Source organism: Schistocerca serialis, chromosome 2, assembly GCF_023864345.2.
Source record: "Schistocerca serialis cubense isolate TAMUIC-IGC-003099 chromosome 2, iqSchSeri2.2, whole genome shotgun sequence".
NCBI classification, from domain to species: Eukaryota; Metazoa; Arthropoda; class Insecta; order Orthoptera; family Acrididae; genus Schistocerca; species Schistocerca serialis.
This window is the reverse complement of record NC_064639.1, coordinates 838,905,498-838,926,096: the sequence shown is the minus strand read 5'-3', so window position 1 is coordinate 838,926,096 and position 20,599 is coordinate 838,905,498. Positions and strand designations below refer to the sequence as shown.

The window sequence follows — 20,599 nt, the reverse complement described above, 5'->3', positions numbered from 1 at the left end:
GTTTGCTTGCAATTTTAAAAATTTCTCAGTCAGATCCTCCATTTGGTACAATACATCATATTCATTTACAACTTGTAATGGTATAATCTTGTGTTGAGATTTAGATTCAATGAAATATTTCAGCTTAGATGTTGTCTCAAATAAATATGTTGAGTTAAACACAAATACAGAGACCAGATCTGGGTGGAAACAGACAGATAAGACAAAACTGCTATGCCCTTATAAACAGGTACATTGCAAGATACATTCAGGCACAGATACAAAAGTACGGGTTGCCAGTGAAGGGATAAAAGTCCATTTTATTATCCAACTCAGTGACACTGTAGAATCACAGTCTACAGCAAATAACAGCATGTATACGAACAAGGATGTGTTCTTGTGTACTTGTATGCTGGACACAATAGGGGTTGTATCACATTACGTGTTGCTGGAAAATCCTTTTTTTCGTTTGTTTCTGTGGAAGCTCTGAAACTTGAAGGTAGGCAGCATATCGGGAAGCATGGTCCAAAGAGCAGCAAGCTGTTTCCTAGGATGAAGTTACTATGTTATATGGCAAATGGTGTTTACTATTCTAGACAAGCTGCATATTGTCTTTCCTCTGTACATGGAGACAACTAATGTTTGTGACATGTTTACTTCTTGTTACCATCAGCTCTTCTATGTGGCACAAAATGGAATCATATTTATCTGTAATATGGACAATTTGATAATTTTTATGATTGAAGTGCTTTTCTTGTTTAGAATTTTGTCCGGCGCTATACCAAGCCTGATAGATACTGTTGTGGTACTCTCAGAAGATTCTGATGCACTAGTGTCTAAATGTGCAACAACTGCTGTATCTAATTTCTCTGAAAGGCTGTCATCAGATGGGGGATCATTGATCACTGTTGTAGAAAATAGGTTGCACTCACTCGTAGAGGCCCTCCCAGAGCTGCTTCACTGCCGACAAGGTAAGTTCTCCTCACAGTGGAGTTCTTTGTTGTTGCTTTATTTGAATTTTTTATATCAGTGTGATATTCCTAATAATCTAAATTGAATAATTTATGAGCCAAAAATATTAACTGTATATATAAGTGATGTATAAGGCTTGTAACAAGAAATATGTAAATTAGACAGTGTGTTTTTGTATGTTCAGGTAGGTTGATAATTCCATTTTCAAACTTTAGTATTTTGATGAGTAGTTGGCAAAGTATTTTTCTACAAATGGATTTGTCAGCCTGTATACAACCCCAAGATTATACTGCCTGTCAGTCTCAGAACGATCAGGTCTGAAAAGGGGGTTTTGAAATAATCCTGTAACAAATTGTACATTGTCCTGACAAATGAAGTTTAGTTTTTCTGAGTGTCATCCAGAAATTAAATGTTCATGTTATGACTTGGCAAGACAGCCAAGCCACTAGGAGGTGAAGCCGAAAGGCACGCGTTTAAGCTCACGCAGGCTGGCGTGAGGTCTGGAACAGTTAAAGGATTTGAGTCTAGCAAATAAAGTACGTAGCTGTTGGAATACTTAACTTTAATCCATAATAGGTGAACATCGGTCTGACGGTACATGCATCACAAGATAAATAGCAATTGATAATGGCGCCTTGCTAGGTCGTAGCAAATGACGTAGCTGAAGGCTATGCTAACTATCGTCTCGGCAAATGAGAGCGTAATTTGTCAGTGAACCATTGCTAGCAAAGTCGGCTGTACAACTGGGGCGAGTGCTAGGAAGTCTCTCTAGACCTGCCGTGTGGCGGCGCTCGGTCTGCAATCACTGATAGTGGCGACACGCGGGTCCGACGTATGCTAGCGGACCGCGGCCGATTTAAAGGCTACCACCTAGCAAGTGTGGTGTCTGGCGGTGACACCACAGTTCAGTGCACTAAATTTGTAAACAGTGTACATTTAGACCCACTACCAGCATTTTTTGTAATACTTCACAGCAGGTATCAGTATTGATATAGTGTGCTTGATGCAAAACAATTGATATGAAAATATTGTTCCCATGATTCCTCCATAGAATTTTTTTAAATTTTTGTTTGTGTGTGTGTGTGTGTGTGTGTGTGTGTGGGGGGGGGGGGCAGGTTTGGTTTATTGCCGCATAAAAAATTACAGTTAAAATATATATATATATAAGTTGGAGTGCTAAGGAAAACTACACAAGATTCAAATTCTTATGAAAAAATGTGTACACACCAGCAATCTTCTTTTTTGGAGTGACAGGAAATGATAACATGATGTACAGTCAGTGTGAATGGTAGTTTTGTTGCAGTTTAATGTGTGTTTTGGTAAGTTTGGGATTTGAAAGTCATTTGTTATGTCAGGTCCAGACATACTATGATGATTCTTGTCCTAAGTTACATGAATAAACAGCTTATATCCAGGTGGTTATTTGTTCAGTGATATGATTCTTAGCTCACAAAAAATGATGTGGAACTGTTACTTGCTGGAGCATTTTATTCCATTTTTCCTCCTAATTACATGCTATATAATAATTATGTACAAGGTGGGGCAAAAAAAGTGGTCCAGATGAGTGGATGCGATTAGTCATGAAAGTATGCATATAACCACACCATACAAGATGGAGCAACTGCTGATACAGCTGGCTGAACCTTGGAGCATGTTTACACAATCTTCACACCTGACACAGTTGCCTGCAGAGGTCAGTCTGGTTGCAGCCCTAGCTGGCTGCTCCGTCAGTGTGTGATTACTTTGTATGGGAAGCCTACAAGTCTCAGGTGTATCAGAACAACCCTCGTAGCCTTCAAGAACTACAGCAGAACATTTCAGATCAGAGTGAAGCAATTCCAGGAGACGAGCTTCAATCCACCTTCAATAACTTACTAACCAGGGCCCAAAAGTGCCAAGAGATGAATGGTGGTCACTATCAACACCTGCTATGGTCAGGTTAGTACTGTATTTCCTTTCCTGTGCTGTGTTACTTTGTACCCTGGAACTCTGTTTTCTGGGCCACCTTTGTTTGCCTATTCTGTATGTGTGTGGTGTCTGATGGTCAGTGATCCCTTCAGTGCAGATGGACACCAGCTTTGAACTCCTACAGGAATTGGTGAGATGCTACAAGTAATGAGACTAATGAGCAGTTTCTGGTGTAAGTCGAAAATTTGGATCTGACAGGAAGGGTTGCTAGGGTAGGCCATATGGTTCTGGTGACCACTGTGTCTTGATGCCATAGTGGTCAGCGCATCTGCCTTGTAAGCAGGAGACCCGGGTTTGAATCCTGGTCCAGCACAAATTTTCAACTTGTCCCATTGATATAAATCAATGCCCACTGGCAGCTAATATCCATAATCCCTTTGTGTCTTGTTTAATAACTGTTTAAAAGTTATAACTACTTGCTATGTTTTTTGTAGATGAAGAACAACAACTGTCTGCCTTGCATCAGTTGAAAGGTTATCTGCGATTGCTGGCTCCTGCTCATTTGTTACGCTTGTCACAGTCACCTGTACATTGTCGCAAATTGGTTGATGTGTTGCTGGATGCTGCTGAGTTGGACACTTCAGGGATCTCGTTACTGGAGGACTGTGGTCTTAGAGGTAATAACAAGTGTCATGTTAGTGACCACACACTTGTATTTTCAGTTCTTAGCAGATATCTGTTTTTTACATATATCATCCTATATTCCTTGCATTAATAAAGTCTTCAGGCTCCCAATTTCCAAAAATATTTTGAGCCTGGGGTTGTTCTTGATTAAATTGTTCTATATTCTAAAAGGGCAGTTGAAAAATACGAGAGACTTTTCATTGTTCGCACTATATTTTAACTAATTGTAATAATTTGCAAAATGAAAAAGTTATAGGACTAACTATAGTTGAATTATCAGTGCAAAATAGAATTATTGTTTGCGTATACAGGTCACCAGATGGATACAAAAAACTTTTTTTGTCACCATCTGGGGGAACTTTCAGAAGAAATAAACTCTCAAACAAAATGTAAGCATATGTAGTGACTTCATTACTGTTTTCCTGAAAGCCAGGAAATTTAAAGACAGTATTATAGGTTTGTTACAGTTGTTACCCAGGTTCCAGTGATCACTATGTTCAGATTTTTACAATGAATGTTGTAATAGGTTCAAAATTTCATGAAATAATGAATACTGTAAGGAATTTCAGTACTTTTCTCTTGAGTTGAGCAAACGGTAATTAAGTATACTATTGTAATGATACCAGTGTGAAATATAAGTTTATGGTCGGATTTAAGCATTTTTTTAAAATAGCTCTCCTCAGAAAACAACTATATTTAACTCTGTCAAAAAACAAACAAATGTATCACATAAGGGATAAACATATCATGTCAAAATAAGATGAGTGTGTATAAGTTCTCAAAGCAAAATACTAGTACTGCTTTCGTTACCTACTTCAAAAGATACAAATGAGTATGAACACAAGTTATTTCAAATTATGTAGCTGAAGGTCATTAAACCACAGTGCTGTAGTACTAATCAAGAATAACGATAAACTACAGACATGAAGCTAGTGCTTTCAACTGTTATTTCTCAAAAATAGTACAGCAGATGATGTCATGGTAAGCATCCCTACAACATGAGAGTACAGTTAGATAAAAAAATCATTCAAAGACATTGTTCATGTTTGCAGCAATACCTAAAAAGCTATGTAAAATTATAAATGGTATATGTAATAAATATTCCTGGATGCTCATGAGATACCTGATGCTATCATCAAAGCTACTGCAACATTTATTGTACAACCACAAGTGGACATTGTAAACTAATTGTTCGAGAGCGGTGTTTTTTCAAATAGACTACAAATGGCAAAAATAACACCTCTGCATAAGAAGGATTCCAAATGTGAAATTGCTAACTACATGCCAGTATCAGTTTTGTCAGGCTGCAGCAAAATTATGGAAAAAATGCTCTTTAGAAGATTTAATAGCTTTATTAAGAAAATTAATGCTGATAAATGACTCTCAGTAGGAATTCAGAGCTGGAAAATCAAACAAATCAGAAATTTTGGACTTTTTACATGAGATACTGACGGCAGTAGCTGATAAACATACACTGAAGTGCCAAAGAAACTGGTATAACGATGCGTGTTCAAATACAGAGATATGTAAACAGTCAGAATATGGCTCTACGGTCGGCAACGCCTATATAAGACAAGTGTCTGGCACAGTTGTTAGATTTGCATTCCGGAGGATGACGGTTCAATCCCGCGTCCAGCCATCCTGATTTAGGTTTTCCGTGATTTCCCTAAATCGCTCCAGGCGAATGCCGGAATGGTTCCTTTGAAAGGGCATGGCCGACTTCCTTCCCTATCCTTCCCTAATCCGATGAGACCGATGACCTCGCTGTTTGGTCTCTTCCCCCAAACAACCCAACCCCACAGTTGTTAGATTGGTTACTGCTGCTACAATGGCAGGTTATCAAGATTTAAGTGAGTTTGAATGTGGTGTTATAGTTGGCACATAAGCGATGGGACACAGCATCTCCAAGGTAGCGATGAAGTGGGGATTTTCCTGCATGACCATTTCGCAAGTGTACTGTGAATATCAGAACTCTGGTCAAATCTCTTGACATCACTGCTACTGGAAAAAGATCCTGCAAGAACGGGAGCCAAATATGACAGAAGTGCAATCTTTCTGCAAATTGTTGCAGATTTCAATGCATTGGCATCTACAAGTGTCAGCATGTGAAGCATTCAATGAAACATCATCGATATGGGCCATATCTGACTGCCCATAACTGAACGCCCACTCATATACTCTTGATGACTGCATGACCCGCCACACACCGTCAGGAGGTGGCTTGCGGAGTATGGATGTAGATGTTGATGACACAAAGCTTTATGCCTTGCTGGGCCTGTCATCACCGTCATTGGAGTGTTGATGACTGGAAATGTTTCCTGGTTGGATGAGACTCATTTCAAATTGTATCAAGCAGATGGATGTGGATGTGTATGGGTATGGAGACAATCTCATAAATCCGTGAACCCTGCATGTCAGTAGGGGCTGTTGAAGCTGGTGGAGGCTCTGTAATGGTGTGTGGCATGTGCAGTTGGAGTGATATGGAACTCCTGATACATCTAGATATGACTCCGATAGGTGACATGTACGTAAGCAACATGTCTGATCACTTGCATCCATTCATGTCCATTGTGCATTCTGATGGACTTGGGCAATTCCAGCAGGACAGTGCAATGCCCTGCACGTCCAGAGTTGCTACAGAGTGGCTCCAGGAACACTCTTCTGAGTTTAAACACTTCCACTGGCCACCAAACTCCCCAGACATGAACATTATTGAACATATCTGGGATGCCTTGCAATGTGCTGTTCAGAAGAGATCCCCACCCCCTCGTACTCTTACTGATTATGAACAGCCCTGCAGGATTCATGGTGTCAGTTCCCTCCACCACTACTTCAGGCATTAGTCGAGTCCATGCCATGTTGTGTTGAAGCACTTCTGCGTGCTCATTTGAGCCTTACACCATATGAGGCAGGTGTACCTGTTTCTTTGGTTCTTCAGTGTATTTATCTAGTATATTTCTTGATCTTAGTAAAACCTTTGATGTTATTGGCCATGACATTGTCTTTCATTCTAACTCCCTTACGAAGGCAGTGAAACATCGAGAATTTCTGGTTTTTACAGCCTTGAGCAAAAAAAGTCAAGTACAAAGTCCCACAGGGGTCAGTTCTGAGATGTGTCCTATTTCTGCTGTGTATAAATGACTTGGCTTAAAAAGTAACTGATGAAACCACAGTACTCTTTCCATGTGCCTTCATCCAGAATGAACTTTCAGTTTGCAGTGGAGTGTGTTGAGTTGGAAGGTAGGAGATAAGGTACTAGTGGGAGTAAAGCTGTGAGGGCAGTTCATGGGTTGTACTTGCATAGTTCAGTCAGTAGAGTACTTGCCCGCAGAAGGCAAAGGTCCCAGGATCAAGTCCCAGTCTGCTCACAGTTTTAATCTGCCGGGGAAGTTTAATGAATTCTTACTTGAAATGCATACTGACGTTAAATACAAAGTAAAGTAGAAACAGTTTTCGCTTGACCATTACTATAATTGTGAGCAGTAAAGACATATGTTAGTAATGCCCCTCACTAAATGTTTATTAAATATATATGACAAGGAACTATAATAAACAGTGTGACAGCATGTAACAGAGTACTCTGGTGTGCCTAAACTCTGCAAAGTGCAAGTTTACATATGCCAATCACAGGAAGACATCACAAACACAGACAGCATGTGGGGAACATAACTACATCTAATACATTTGTGTTAGCTATGCTGTGGAACAGATTTGGGGAAAAGCAATTTTGATTAAAGAACACTTCACAAACAAATTATAATCCTTTGAAATTTGTTTTTCCTTTATCATTAGTCTGATGTGATAATACAGCAAACAACCATTTAATGACAGCATGCAGTACATCATTCTGCTCCTGTCTTACATTTTGTATATATTATTTGTCTACCACACTTACCCCAATGATGCTGTTGTTTAATCCAAAATGTGTATGATAGAAAGAACCTTGTACGTTGATCCATTAATGATTACCTGCAGATGACGACGCTCCCATTACAAGGGTTCCGTGGCGAAGTATGCGTCATCTGTTTGCACCTTCTGTTGTTGCTGCTCTGGAAAAGGTTTGCAAGCTCCTTGGAAGTTGTGGACATTTGGATACAGTAGCTGACACATTGTTGCAACTGGTCTTTGAGAAAACAGAAGCTGCTTTGATCTTAAATATGGTAATTGCAGGTATGTTTTCTATAGTTAACGACTTTTTCTTTCCATTGGGTTGTTGTCTTTTTTAAGTTTTTATCTGATTTGAATTTGTGTTTCTGAAGTTAGTTCAAACTATTTTTAAAACTGAGAAATTGTGTTAATTTTGGGTGTCTGATCACTAGAGGCTACTTCTGTAGATTATATTTATAACAAATTGACTACTGCTAATCTGATCACACTGATGGTCATAACAATTACATTTGGATCACTATAAAAGAAAAAAACTACTTTTAAAAAGTGACTGCTCCTCCTCTTACACCACTTAGGTGTTGTTTTTGTCTAATATCTCTCAAACATTGTGTTTATGTAACTGTACACAGCCCACTATCAGCTATCTGTCACTGAAGAAAATCAAGATCTGTTTAATAAAAATTTAAGTTATTCAGAATTTCCATCCCTGTTTCAGAATATTGTGATAAACTGTAGAAGCTTTTTTCAGTTATCATGTTATTTTCAATTTCCTATTTGATGTACACTCCTGGAAATTGAAATAAGAACACCGTGAATTCATTGTCCCAGGAAGGGGAAACTTTATTGACACATTCCTGGGGTCAGATACATCACATGATCACACTGACAGAACCACAGGCACATAGACACAGGCAACAGAGCATGCACAATGTCGGCACTAGTACAGTGTATATCCACCTTTCGCAGCAATGCAGGCTGCTATTCTCCCATGGAGACGATCGTAGAGATGCTGGATGTAGTCCTGTGGAACGGCTTGCCATGCCATTTCCACCTGGCGCCTCAGTTGGACCAGCGTTCGTGCTGGACGTGCAGACCGCGTGAGACGACGCTTCATCCAGTCCCAAACATGCTCAATGGGGGACAGATCCGGAGATCTTGCTGGCCAGGGTAGTTGACTTACACCTTCTAGAGCACGTTGGGTGGCACGGGATACATGCGGACGTGCATTGTCCTGTTGGAACAGCAAGTTCCCTAGCCGGTCTAGGAATGGTAGAACGATGGGTTCGATGACGGTTTGGATGTACCGTGCACTATTCAGTGTCCCCTCGACGATCACCAGTGGTGTACGGCCAGTGTAGGAGATCGCTCCCCACACCATGATGCCGGGTGTTGGCCCTGTGTGCCTCGGTCGTATGCAGTCCTGATTGTGGCGCTCACCTGCACGGCACCAAACACGCATATGACCATCATTGGCACCAAGGCAGAAGCGACTCTCATCGCTGAAGACGACACGTCTCCATTCGTCCCTCCATTCATGCCTGTCGCGACACCACTGGAGGCGGGCTGCACGATGTTGGGGCGTGAGCGGAAGACGGCCTAACGGTGTGCGGGACCGTAGCCCAGCTTCATGGAGACGGTTGCGAATGGTCCTCGCCGATACCCCAGGAGCAACAGTGTCCCTAATTTGCTGGGAAGTGGCGGTGCGGTCCCCTACGGCACTGCGTAGGATCCTACGGTCTTGGCGTGCATCCGTGCGTCGCTGCGGTCCGGTCCCAGGTCGACGGGCACGTGCACCTTCCGCCGACCACTGGCGACAACATCGATGTACTGTGGAGACCTCACGCCCCACGTGTTGAGCAACTCGGCGGTACGTCCACCCGGCCTCCCGCATGCCCACTATACGCCCTCGCTCAAAGTCCGTCAACTGCACATACGGTTCACGTCCACGCTGTCGCGGCATGCTACCAGTGTTAAAGACTGCGATGGAGCTCCGTATGCCACGGCAAACTGGCTGACACTGACGGCGGCGGTGCACAAATGCTGCACAGCTAGCGCCATTCGACGGCCAACACCGCGGTTCCTGGTGTGTCCGCTGTGCCGTGCGTGTGATCATTGCTTGTACAGCCCTCTCGCAGTGTCCGGAGCAAGTATGGTGGGTCTGACACACCGGTGTCAATGTGTTCTTTTTTCCATTTCCAGGAGTGTATATTGGTAGTCTGTTACAGAATTTCACACCAAAGCACAAAACTCCATTCCGAATCCCCAGGTAGTGATGCATTGTGTATAAGGAAAGTAATGTTACTTTTGATACTATGGTTGTGTATTTCACAATTCATCCTAAATTTGCTCTCCTTATTAACCATGGGTGTCATTAGGGAGTGCATCTACCAAAGAATAGAAAAACATAGTCTCTTTGTATCTACTGTAAATTTGTAAACAACAAATTTGGAAGAAATATTTTAAGTACTGTGGATAAATCTGCTTGGAAAGGACTCAGCAGCTTCTTTAACATTGTCATTGCTTGATAACAATGTTGAAGTACATAGCATTAATTTCTTGGAGTGACCTGCTAGAATTTGACTTAGTTACTTAACATCAAAATTGATTATATTCATCGTGGTTGTACATATTTTGTGTGCAAAATAGATAATTTAATCTGGTGCCCAATCTTGAAGAGATTCTGAAATTTCGCTGATTGGTTTTGAGATCATACATCCTGTCTTAATGGGCTGATGCTTTGTACGACAACAATAATACTCATTTTGAAACATGATCGTCTGATGAAACGTGCTCAGCTATTCAGTCAGGTAGCATTGTCCAAATGGTGCCGTATTTCAACAAGCTGACTTGTCGTCATCTCCAGGTGATACTGAGGGCTGATTATCTTCTGCTGTATGCCATCTTCCTGCAGAAGATAGTCATCAGGAATGCCAGAAAATCATAACAAATCAACTTGCCTAAATATCAAATGTCTTGGATCGCCTGTCTGAATAGCTGAGAATATTTCAAAACCATCATGTGCCAAGAAAGCCTAAAATCAGAAAAAATTCCCCACAATGCAAATTCCCGTCTTAGGACATATGGCTAAGACATATTCCAGTATTAGCTGTTGTTATCTATTAAACAAGTACTTGCAATATGGAGAAATTTGAATTGGTGTCTCCAGTTTCCAGTTGTAAGTTCCAGGTCATTTCTACCTCAGAAACATGTTTCCTGTGTGCACATACCTTACTTTTAAATTTTAATCCTTTGACTGCTTTGGATGAGTTAACTCATCCTCCTCCACTGCATGTCCAGTGCTAAGGACTTGTTTAAACACAACCCTTGAATTTTCCTTAAGTGCTATTGATGTGTTTACATCTCCCATTCTGCTGACCTCTTTCTGCTTTGGGCAACCTACTTCCATATTTCGCTGAATTAAAAAATTTTGAGTATTTATTCATACAGCATTGTGCTATTTTGCATGCTATCATTTGCAAAAAATCTTGCTTTGATATCTTTGATCATTTGTAAAAAGGATATAAAAATCAATAACTTATGAATGAAATGAGAGATTGTTCTGCCCTCAATTTTAAACTAAATTTTGATATTTTATCTAAATTTCGTACACAAAATTGTATCAACTAAAAATCAACAATATGCAAAATTTATGCTATGTGCTTTTACTTCTACAAACTTTATTTGATGTAGTGCATTAACTATGACAAATCATGAGAATAAATGTAGTCTTTCATTGAACAAAGATACCAGACTGTAAAATGTGCAAAAATCAAATTTTTTCACCAAATGGTTTTCTTAAAATTGGATGCTAAGTTTTTCATAGCAACCAGAATGTTGTCTCTCATCACAGGTAGCAGCATTTGGCGAGCAGTACAGCGACAAAAAAGCTGTGCTCACCATGGAATGCTGTATCGCGCGAAGCGCCATCTGTGAATTTTCTCTTATCTCATCTATTGTTCCATATCTTCATGCTTTCAGTGAGGTTGACAACTTTGGGAAAAAAAAAGAGTCTGCAGTGGCCAGGTCTGGAGAGTTTAGAGAATGAGGGACACAGTGATTTCATTTTTTGTGCAGTTGTCATGCACCAACAATAATGAATGTGTGGGTGTGTTTTCGTGATGCAAGAGCCATGAATTGTCTCACCGCATTTCAGACTGTATCCTTCGCACATTTTCTCACAGGCATTGCGACACGTCCTGATAGCATCATCGATTAACAGTTTGTCGCTGCGGCATGAATTTGTGATGAACTAATCCTTCAAAGTCAAAGAAAACTATCAGCATGGCTTTAACATTTGACCTGACCTGACGAGCCATTCTTGGTCTTGGAGAACCTTTCCTGACCAGTTGTGAAGATTGAACATTGGTCTCAACATTATAACCATAAACTGATGTCTCATCACCAGTTATGATTCTCTTAAGGAATGTCTTGTCTCATTTGTGTGATCTGAAAGCTCTTCACAGATTGCAAGGGGAAGGTCTTCCTGGTCTTGACTTATGAGCTGTGGGACAAACTTGGCGGGAACATGATGTATTTCAAGATGCTGTGTCAGGATTTCATGACATGAACCAACTGAAATGTTACATTTTTCTGCAATCTCTCGGACAGTCAGTCTTTAGTTGGCACACACAATTTCGTTGATGTTCCTGGCGTGAACGTCGTCGGTAGACGTCGAAGGGTGTCCTGAATGAAGGTCATCTTTAACTTCCGTCCAGCCATTTTTAAACCATGTGAACCATTCATAACACCAAATATGGCTTAAGCGCTCATTGTAGGCTTCCTGCATCATTTAGTGTATCCATGTAAAGGTTTTCTTGAGTTTCACACAAAATTTAATGCAGATGCATTGCTCCTCTAACTCTGGCATTGTGAAATTTGCAAACTGTACGACACAACATTCTACTCAATACATCAGTGAATAATAACTAAAAGACGTACAACAGTAGAACTTCTGTCAGTTACACATAAAACAGGGATGCCAACTGCACTTCGTACCAACAGACCATTGGTGCGAAATTATGAATGGTCAGGAATTTTTTGAACAGACCTTGTCTATAAAATGTCGACTTGCAATAGCAAGAAAAGCTTTCCTGGAAAATTGAAATATGTTAATGCTGAAAACAAATTTAAGTGTTATGAAGTCTTTTTTGAAATATTTGTCTGGAGTGTAGCATTGTACAGAAGACAAATGATTGTTAACAGTACAGGAAAGATGAGAATAGAAGCTTTTGAAATGTTGTGCTACAGAAGATTGTCAATAGGTAGATCAAGTAACTAGTGAAGAGGTGCCAAACTGAATTGCGAAAAAAAGTAATCAATGGCACACATTGACTAAAAGAAGTGGTAGATTGATAAGACACATCTGGAGACACCAATGAATAGTTGCATTAGGTAATGGGTAGGGACAGGAAAATTTTGCAAAAGCAATAAAATGAAATTAGCAGTTTTTAGTGAAATACCATGAAATTGGCGACTTTTACGATGTATTGGTTATAAAAACGAGGATTGCAATTTACTGATATTAGTAACTGATAGTTATTGAATGTTAAAGTGCTTTTTGGCAACTGATCTCCTTAAGGCTGGGGATTTGTGTTTCATTTCCTGTTTAATGGCAGGAATTTGGCAAAAATTTGACGAAAAGGGCCTTTAAATTTGGCAAAAAGGATCACTGTATTTGGCAAAAACACCATCGAAATTGGCAAAAAACTACCAACACTGAATTTGGTTAAAGAAACGGACAGACTGGATTTGTTTGAAAGACAACATTGAATTGGCCAAAAAACACCGAATTTGGTTAAAAGACAACACCGAATTTTGCCAAACTCTGTGTTTCATTTGCCAAAAGAACATAAAATTATGCAAAAACAACACACATTTTGGCAAGAAACATAGAATTTGGCAAGAAACAATGCCAAATTTGACAGAAAACAGCATTAAACTTGACAGAAACAACACCAATTTTGGCAAGAAAAACAACATTGATTCTGGCTAGGAAACAACACCAATACTGGCAAGGAAACAATCCTGAATTTGGCCTGAAACAACACTGAATTTCGTCACAAAGTAAAATGATTATTTTCGTGGCCCTAGTAATGGAGAGAATTGCGGTGGATAAATATTGTTGGAGCCCAAAACTGCTCCAAATGGCTGTAGGATGCTGTAGTTACGCTAAGAATATATTACTGTGGAGAGCTACCTACAGCCTTCATACTGAAGACAACAAAAACAAAATTCAACTTTTAAGTGAGGTACAGAAGCAATAATTCATATAAGCTAAGTTTTTTCCTGCTTGATGTACACTAGGCAAAGGACAGCATTATGTCTCAATGGGCTCCATTTAAGTGAAGCAAATCCTGAGAATAACATGTTACCTAATTGTGTTAAGCTGTAATTTATTTACACTTAGCTTTAAAACCTCATAGAAGACATGTAACACTTCAGTTTTAAGTGGAACCTTGTGCAAAGCTGTGAATGAGTAACAACAATTTTATTTTCTCTTACGGCCCAATTCTCATAGCTCATCAGTATGCATTATTCCACAGGGGTGTCCAAGGAACACCAATCAGTTTGGCCAGTAGTGAGGAGCATCCTTGATATTTATCTGGAACCAGCTGTGTGGTACCGCCCCCTGTCTGTAACAAAGTCTGTTCCCTTGGGAGCAGCCCAAACCAACTTGATGCATGCTTGCATACTTGTTGAGGGTGTGGGTATCATGTATGAGAAGGTGCCTGAAGACAGTGTGCCTCAGTACCTATTGAGAACACTGTTTCTTACACTGGAACGAGTTGGCTCCCCACACAAGGTAAGTGGTGTGAGTAGGTGGTCCCTTGTCATAAAATATGTGTAAATTGAAATCTAGGCATAGAAGTAGCAAACCCAGTTGTAAGGTGTTACTAAGATTTTCCATAGAACCAGGTAATTCATGTACTCAGTCATAGCACTTGTTACCATTTTTTAGGGACTATAAGAAACTATGGACCATAAGTCACAACTTAAGTTTTAAGTAGATTTTTAAAAAAATAACATTTTTACCAATATTATGAAAAGGAAAGTTGCTACTCACCATATAGTGGAGATGCTGAGTCGCAGATAGGCACAATAAAATGACTGTCTCAAACATAGCTTTTTGGCCAGTAAGGCCTTCATCAAAATTAGACGACAGACACACACATACACACTCACACAAATGCAACTCACACACGACTGCAGTCTCAGGCAACTGAAGCCACACTGGTCTGTAAGGTGACAAGAGAAATACAGGATAGAAGAGAAAGAAGGATGAACATTGAGTATAGTGATACATTAGAAAATAGTAACAAAGGAAAGCAGCATTGGGTTAGGATCAGTTGCCTGAGACTATAATCATGTATGTGTGAGTTGTGTTTGTGTGAGTGAGTATGTGTGTGTCTGTTGTCTAATTTTGATGAAGGCCTTACTGGCTGAAAGCTATATTTGAGACAGTCTTTTTATTGTGCCTATCTGTGACTCAGCGTCTCTACTATTTGGTGAGTAGCAACTTCCCTTTTCATAACATTGTTACATTCCATCCAGGATTTCCTACTGTTTAACATTTTTACCATTTTTGTTATTAGATTGCAAACCCAGATTTAAAAAATCTTAGTTTATAAAACTAAACTGACCTTCAAAATCCCTGAAAATTATCATCTTTCATCATCGTCATCATCATCATCATCCATTTGATATATAAGATGCCCTTCACTGCCATCAAGAGTGTTACTTACGCCGCATTTTTTGTAAGATTTAACAAAATGTCTTCTTTCACTCTAGACCAAGACTGTTTTATCCACTAACACACTTGTTTGATTGTAAGTCCTTTTAAAGCTCCCTTTGGTGTGAATTCACTTTGGGTTTCATCCATTATCCATTGGTTCCATTCCTCTTTCATACACACTTTAAATGGTTATTTATTGAGACATCAAGAGGTTGCAATTGTGAAGTAAGTGCTCCTGCCATAACAGCAAGTTCTTTATTTCCCTATCTCAATTTCTCCTTCACAGAATTTTTCAAGTGACTACTAAACTGATCTAGCACAAGAAGAGAACTTTTCTTCTGTAAAGCTCCTTCCATTCTCTCCCACACTCTGTTAATCCATAATTTAATACCAGACTCAACTATCCAACCCTTGTCATGTACATGAACACCACCACCTGATGGTATTCCAGAATGTTTCACCATTGTGTTGAAAATGATCATTGGATTAAGTTTAGTACCATCAGCACAACATGGAAGGATAATATAGTAGTGCATTTTTTCATGTCAACTTGTTTTTACAGTTAACAGCATAGGAAAAGACATATTGCTTCTTACTGTAAAGAAGGCACATTACTTTGCAAACAGGCACAATTAAAAGATGCTTACATAGAGCTTTTGGCCACAGCCATCTTCAGTAAAGAGGAACACACACAAGAAAGCACACTTCACGTACGCATGACTGTCAACTCCAGCATCTTGGGCCAGAATGCAGCTATCATGTGGATAGAATGCAGCTATCATGTGGATACAAGCAGCAATCTGGAGGAGATGGGGAAGGGGAGGGATAGTTGTGTATGGATGGGTAGAGAGACGAACACTGTCTGGTGGAATGTGCAGGGACTAGAATGCCAACAGGTGCAGTGTAAGGAGGTTGTGGGAAAGGGAGGTGGGGAAAAAAGGAGCAAAATAGGAGAGGAGCTGGAAAAGATGGGCAGATGCATTGGTGGAGGGCTGGAAATAATCAGGGGGGAGATGAGAATGGGGAGAAGATGATAGGGAAGAGGGGATGGAAATTGTTGGGAGGAGGGTGTGGGAACAGTATGTTACAATAGGTTTAGGCTGGGATAATTATGGGAGCGGAGAATGTGTCATAAGAATGACACCCATCTGCACAGTTCAGAAAAGCTGGTGGTGGATGGAAGTATCCAGATGGCTCGGATAGTGAAGCAGCCATTGCAATCAAATGTGCTATGTTCAGCCGAAGGTTGTGCCACAGGGTGGTCTACTTTACTCATGGCCACTCTTTGGAGGTGGCCATTCATCCTGGTGGACGCTGATTGGTAGCCATAAAAATATAAAAAGCTGTGCAGTGATTGCAGCAGAGCTGGTAAATGACATGGCTGCTTTCACATGTGGCCTGGCCCCAGTTGGGGATAAAATTAGTAAGGTGCATGCGGAATTACGTAGTGAGTTCAAAGTCTGAAGGATGTAGGGAAAGGTGGCTGTGCTGTGGATTTGTTTACATACCTTCCCTTGAAATGAGAATTAGTAGTGTGTTAGGATAAAGTTAGTAAGGTGCATGAGGAATTTGGTAGTGGGTTTGAAGTCTGAAGGATGTAGGGAAAGATGGTGTTAAATAGCGGTAGGACAATGGGCATGAGGAATGTTGGTGTACAGGGAGGTGGCGTCAACAGTGACGAATAGGGATCCAGGAGGTAAAGGGGTGGGGATGGTGGAGAGATGGTGAAGGAATGGTTGGTGTCTTTGATGTGAGAGGGTAGATTACGGGCAATTGGTTAGCGGTCTTGATCAGTCAGGGCAGAATTCTTTCAGTGAGGGCACAGTGTATTTCAGTCATTTTTGTATTAATTTCGGTGCCGTTTTGAGGGTGTCTTTGAATCCATTTCAGTATATCAGCTTCTAGTTTTGGCCATTTTACATTCAGTCCTCTATTTGCACATTTAGTCTTCCTCTTTTTTTTCAGTTCTTTACTAGCCCACCAATCACAAATGGTTTTTTTCTGTTGGTGGAGAGCCAAAATGTTGCTCAGCTACTCTGTTTCCATGTTCTTTGCATATAATTGTTAAATTTCAATTTATAGCCTGCTTCATACAAATACCTTTTACACCAATAATACAAATCACTTTGAATTCAAGTTCACTGGCATCGTAGATGCAGTTACACATCAGAGGCTAGAAAGTGTTCGCGTTTGTGATGGGAGGTGGAAGGAGGAAGACAGTGTTAGCAAGCTTGTGAATCCCTACAACTTATGTTCGTCACATCAGTGCCCTGCTGCTGCGAGTTAAATCCAATGTTGCCAGATTGAGAGAGGTTTCCCACGGCATCGAACATATGGCCATTTTTAAGACTAGTGGGAATTTGAACTCAAACACTGGACATTTTTGTATTAATTTCAAGTATAAGATGCACCTGAATTTTGAAGGCTATTTTTTTTAAGGCTATTTATCTTGTTCGGAGTGCTTGTTTTACACAGAGGGGTAGAGTTTTAATACTGAGTTTTGTAACCAATATCTTGACTGCAGTGTATGTGTCATAACAAATTCTTAAGTATTTCCTAATACATCTTAGTTTTATTGTCTCGTGCTGTCAATTACATATCTTTCTCATTTATGGAAAAAAAATGCAATTGCTGCTGAAAGAGAACTCTCAGCAGTTGTAAAGTTGTAATAATCCATAAAGATTTGAGAAATCAAGTTTCTTGTTTTGATTTTTTTTTACTTTTTTTGTTGATAATTGTTGATGGCATTTCTCAGAGTGTTTGCATATTTACAGTTTACCTGTGTTTTGGGGTCGCCACCATCTTCAGTTTCTTCATTTACATCATTTCTTCACATATTGAAAGCAACTGACTACTAAAGCCTGTGTCACCTAGGATGGCACTTCCGCACATAGAGGCAGAGCAGAAAGAAAGCGTGGGGGGTGGGGGTGAGAGCTGCGCATGCGCGGCAGCAGAGAGTGGGCAAACAAAGTCCATGTTGCCGAATTGCATTGCTGCAGATAACAGTCGGGCTCGTTTGCGTATGGTACATTGTATTGTACGTTCAAATATATGAGTGGAATAATAAATATTAAAACCAATTTTGATCAATCGTCATGAGAGATATATTAATTCATGTCATTAATTCACATCCATTGCTCTGCAGATTTATTCTGCATGACGTCGGGAGGCAAGAACAGCTGACACAACTTTGTGGAGACGTGAAGTACATTTTTTCTCAAAACGACACTTAAACTGCTTGCAATAATTACCACTTATTGCGATTTGAAGTGCATTATAAGTAAAAATTTAATACACAACAAAATTAACTTCAAGAACAAACCGAAATCATTATATTTGCTTGACTACTGCTTCTACTCAATAGAATTTTTAAAGATGTGTAAGGGGTGTGTGTGTGTGTGTGTGTGTGTGTGTGTGTGTGTGTGTGTGTGTGTGTGTGTGTTTGACAACAGTTAAATGTAATCACTGCGTGTAAAAAAGAATTAGTGGTAGAAAAGACTATTGTAAAAATGGTCAGTAAGTTGTTGTATTTTTCGTTGTTAATGGCATTATGAGTGTAAACTAACATGTTAGATATTAAAGTGAGAGACTGCATTTATAATCCATTGAACAAGTAAACAATTAAACGTAATCTGCGAATAACTCACCACCGATGTCTCGACAATTAACAGTTACTGTCATTTTAGGGCCTTATTCAGTTCATGCCTTGAAAATGACAGAGGTTTACAACATGGTAGGAGAAGCTTAACTTCTCCTTGGGCAATATGTTGAACATTATACTCTGCATAATTAAAAGGATACAAAGTCCCAATCAAAAATTCTAGGAAGTTCTCATTATTATGTATGCAACTGATATGTTGACAAAAACAGTTTTTAAACCACGAGTCTTTAAAACTAAGAAATATTATTACTTTGTTCCAAAGTCCACATCAAAATATCATCATCTCTCCTATTTGAATGTTTCTTAACAATCTGATTCTAAATTTGTAATGATAGGTTCAAGGCTTACATCCATCATCACCTCCCTGCCAAATTCTTCTTTCTGAAGCTTCCAGCATACCAGAGAGTCTGTGCCCACACTACAGGTGGGATGGTGTCTGTTGCCTCATTGTCTATTGCCTCATGCACAAGCGATTCACTGTATGTTATCTTGAATGTCTTTTTTTTTTCTCTCTCTCTCTCTCTCTCTCTCACATACCCTTAAAACCCTTTGCCCAAATTAATTCAATGGGGCTACAATGACAGTGACATTTGGGTAAACACAAAACTGTGTGATCCCATTCACGTGCAAGGAAGTCAAGTTTATACATTCTGTCATGTGACATGTACAGTATAAATTAACGAGCTGCAGGAGATCGGCACGAATCTGTTTTATATGGTGCTTAACATTTTTATTTTTAAGCCAGGGAAAAATATCCGATTTTCTGGTGTTTGTACTTGATTTTTTTATCTATAAGTGTTGAATTATAACTGGCAAAGACCGACTTCGAAGTAAGGTATGAAAAGAATTGTGAATCACGTCACAAAACTGACAGTGTTCATTCCCGAATGGTAATCACTGCTATTTTTCTTGCACATAAATACAAGTTTATTCTCAGAAATAAAACCAGAAGAAGAGTCAGCATGCAGAATAATTATCCGAGAACCTATCCCTAAGAGAACTTTAAAACCGCCAGTACCGTCACTCATTTTCCAGTAGATCTTGGAATGATTCTAATTGACCTATGTTTCATCAAGGTAATACACTGTTTAACTACCTCCTCCTCTTGTATCGCGAATCTTTATATGGGATATAGTTCATCCTGCACTTAGTTCACTTCTTTGAACTAATAACTCTTCTTAATGTATCTGGAACCAACGTTTTTTAAAATTCTTTACCTTTGCAAAGTACTTACCATAACTGTAACATGTTTTTGTTATGTCGGGCATTCATCATTAACATGGAGCACTTTAAAACATCGTTGTTAAAACTATCCATTTGTGTTACAGGTTCCTTGTGATTTTGATGCTTTCCAGGCAACACGAAATCAAGTGTTTCTACAGTTCCTACAGCTCTGACACTTTTTTCGATTACAATTCTCTTTACAATTCTCTTGCTGACACCACATTGTTCTGGAGTCCATTCTTATGTTTTCCAATGTCAGCAGTAGGATACCTGCTTTTAAATTCACATTTGAAAATTTATAAATGTGGTAAATAATCTGCCTCGCCTGTTTGTGAAGCAGTCCACATTTATTGCCTTCACCTGACTTTTTTTTAATCGCACTTAAACATTTATAAGATTTACATTCACAGCAATACTGCTGCAAGAAAAAAAGGAAAAAAAAAAAAATGGATGGTTGAATAAATAATTCGGTTATCACGAAGTGTGGCAACAGTGCAGCATGTAGGAGCGAGATTCTTGCTCTCTAGCTGTAACTATCTGCTAGCCGCTCG

The 20,599-nt window shown here is 39.6% G+C and overlaps 1 protein-coding gene across 2 annotated transcripts in view; it reads left to right on the top strand.

Moving 5' to 3' along the window:
* Positions 1-20,599, top strand: part of LOC126458107 (TELO2-interacting protein 1 homolog) — a 141,818-nt gene that overhangs the window by 74,745 nt on the left and 46,474 nt on the right. For both annotated transcript variants that reach the window (XM_050094935.1, XM_050094936.1), the window contains exons 7-10: positions 742-950; positions 3,354-3,536; positions 7,519-7,713; positions 13,974-14,233. In XM_050094935.1, the coding sequence (XP_049950892.1) occupies positions 742-950; positions 3,354-3,536; positions 7,519-7,713; positions 13,974-14,233 (847 nt within the window). The remainder of the gene's footprint in view (positions 1-741; positions 951-3,353; positions 3,537-7,518; positions 7,714-13,973; positions 14,234-20,599) is intronic.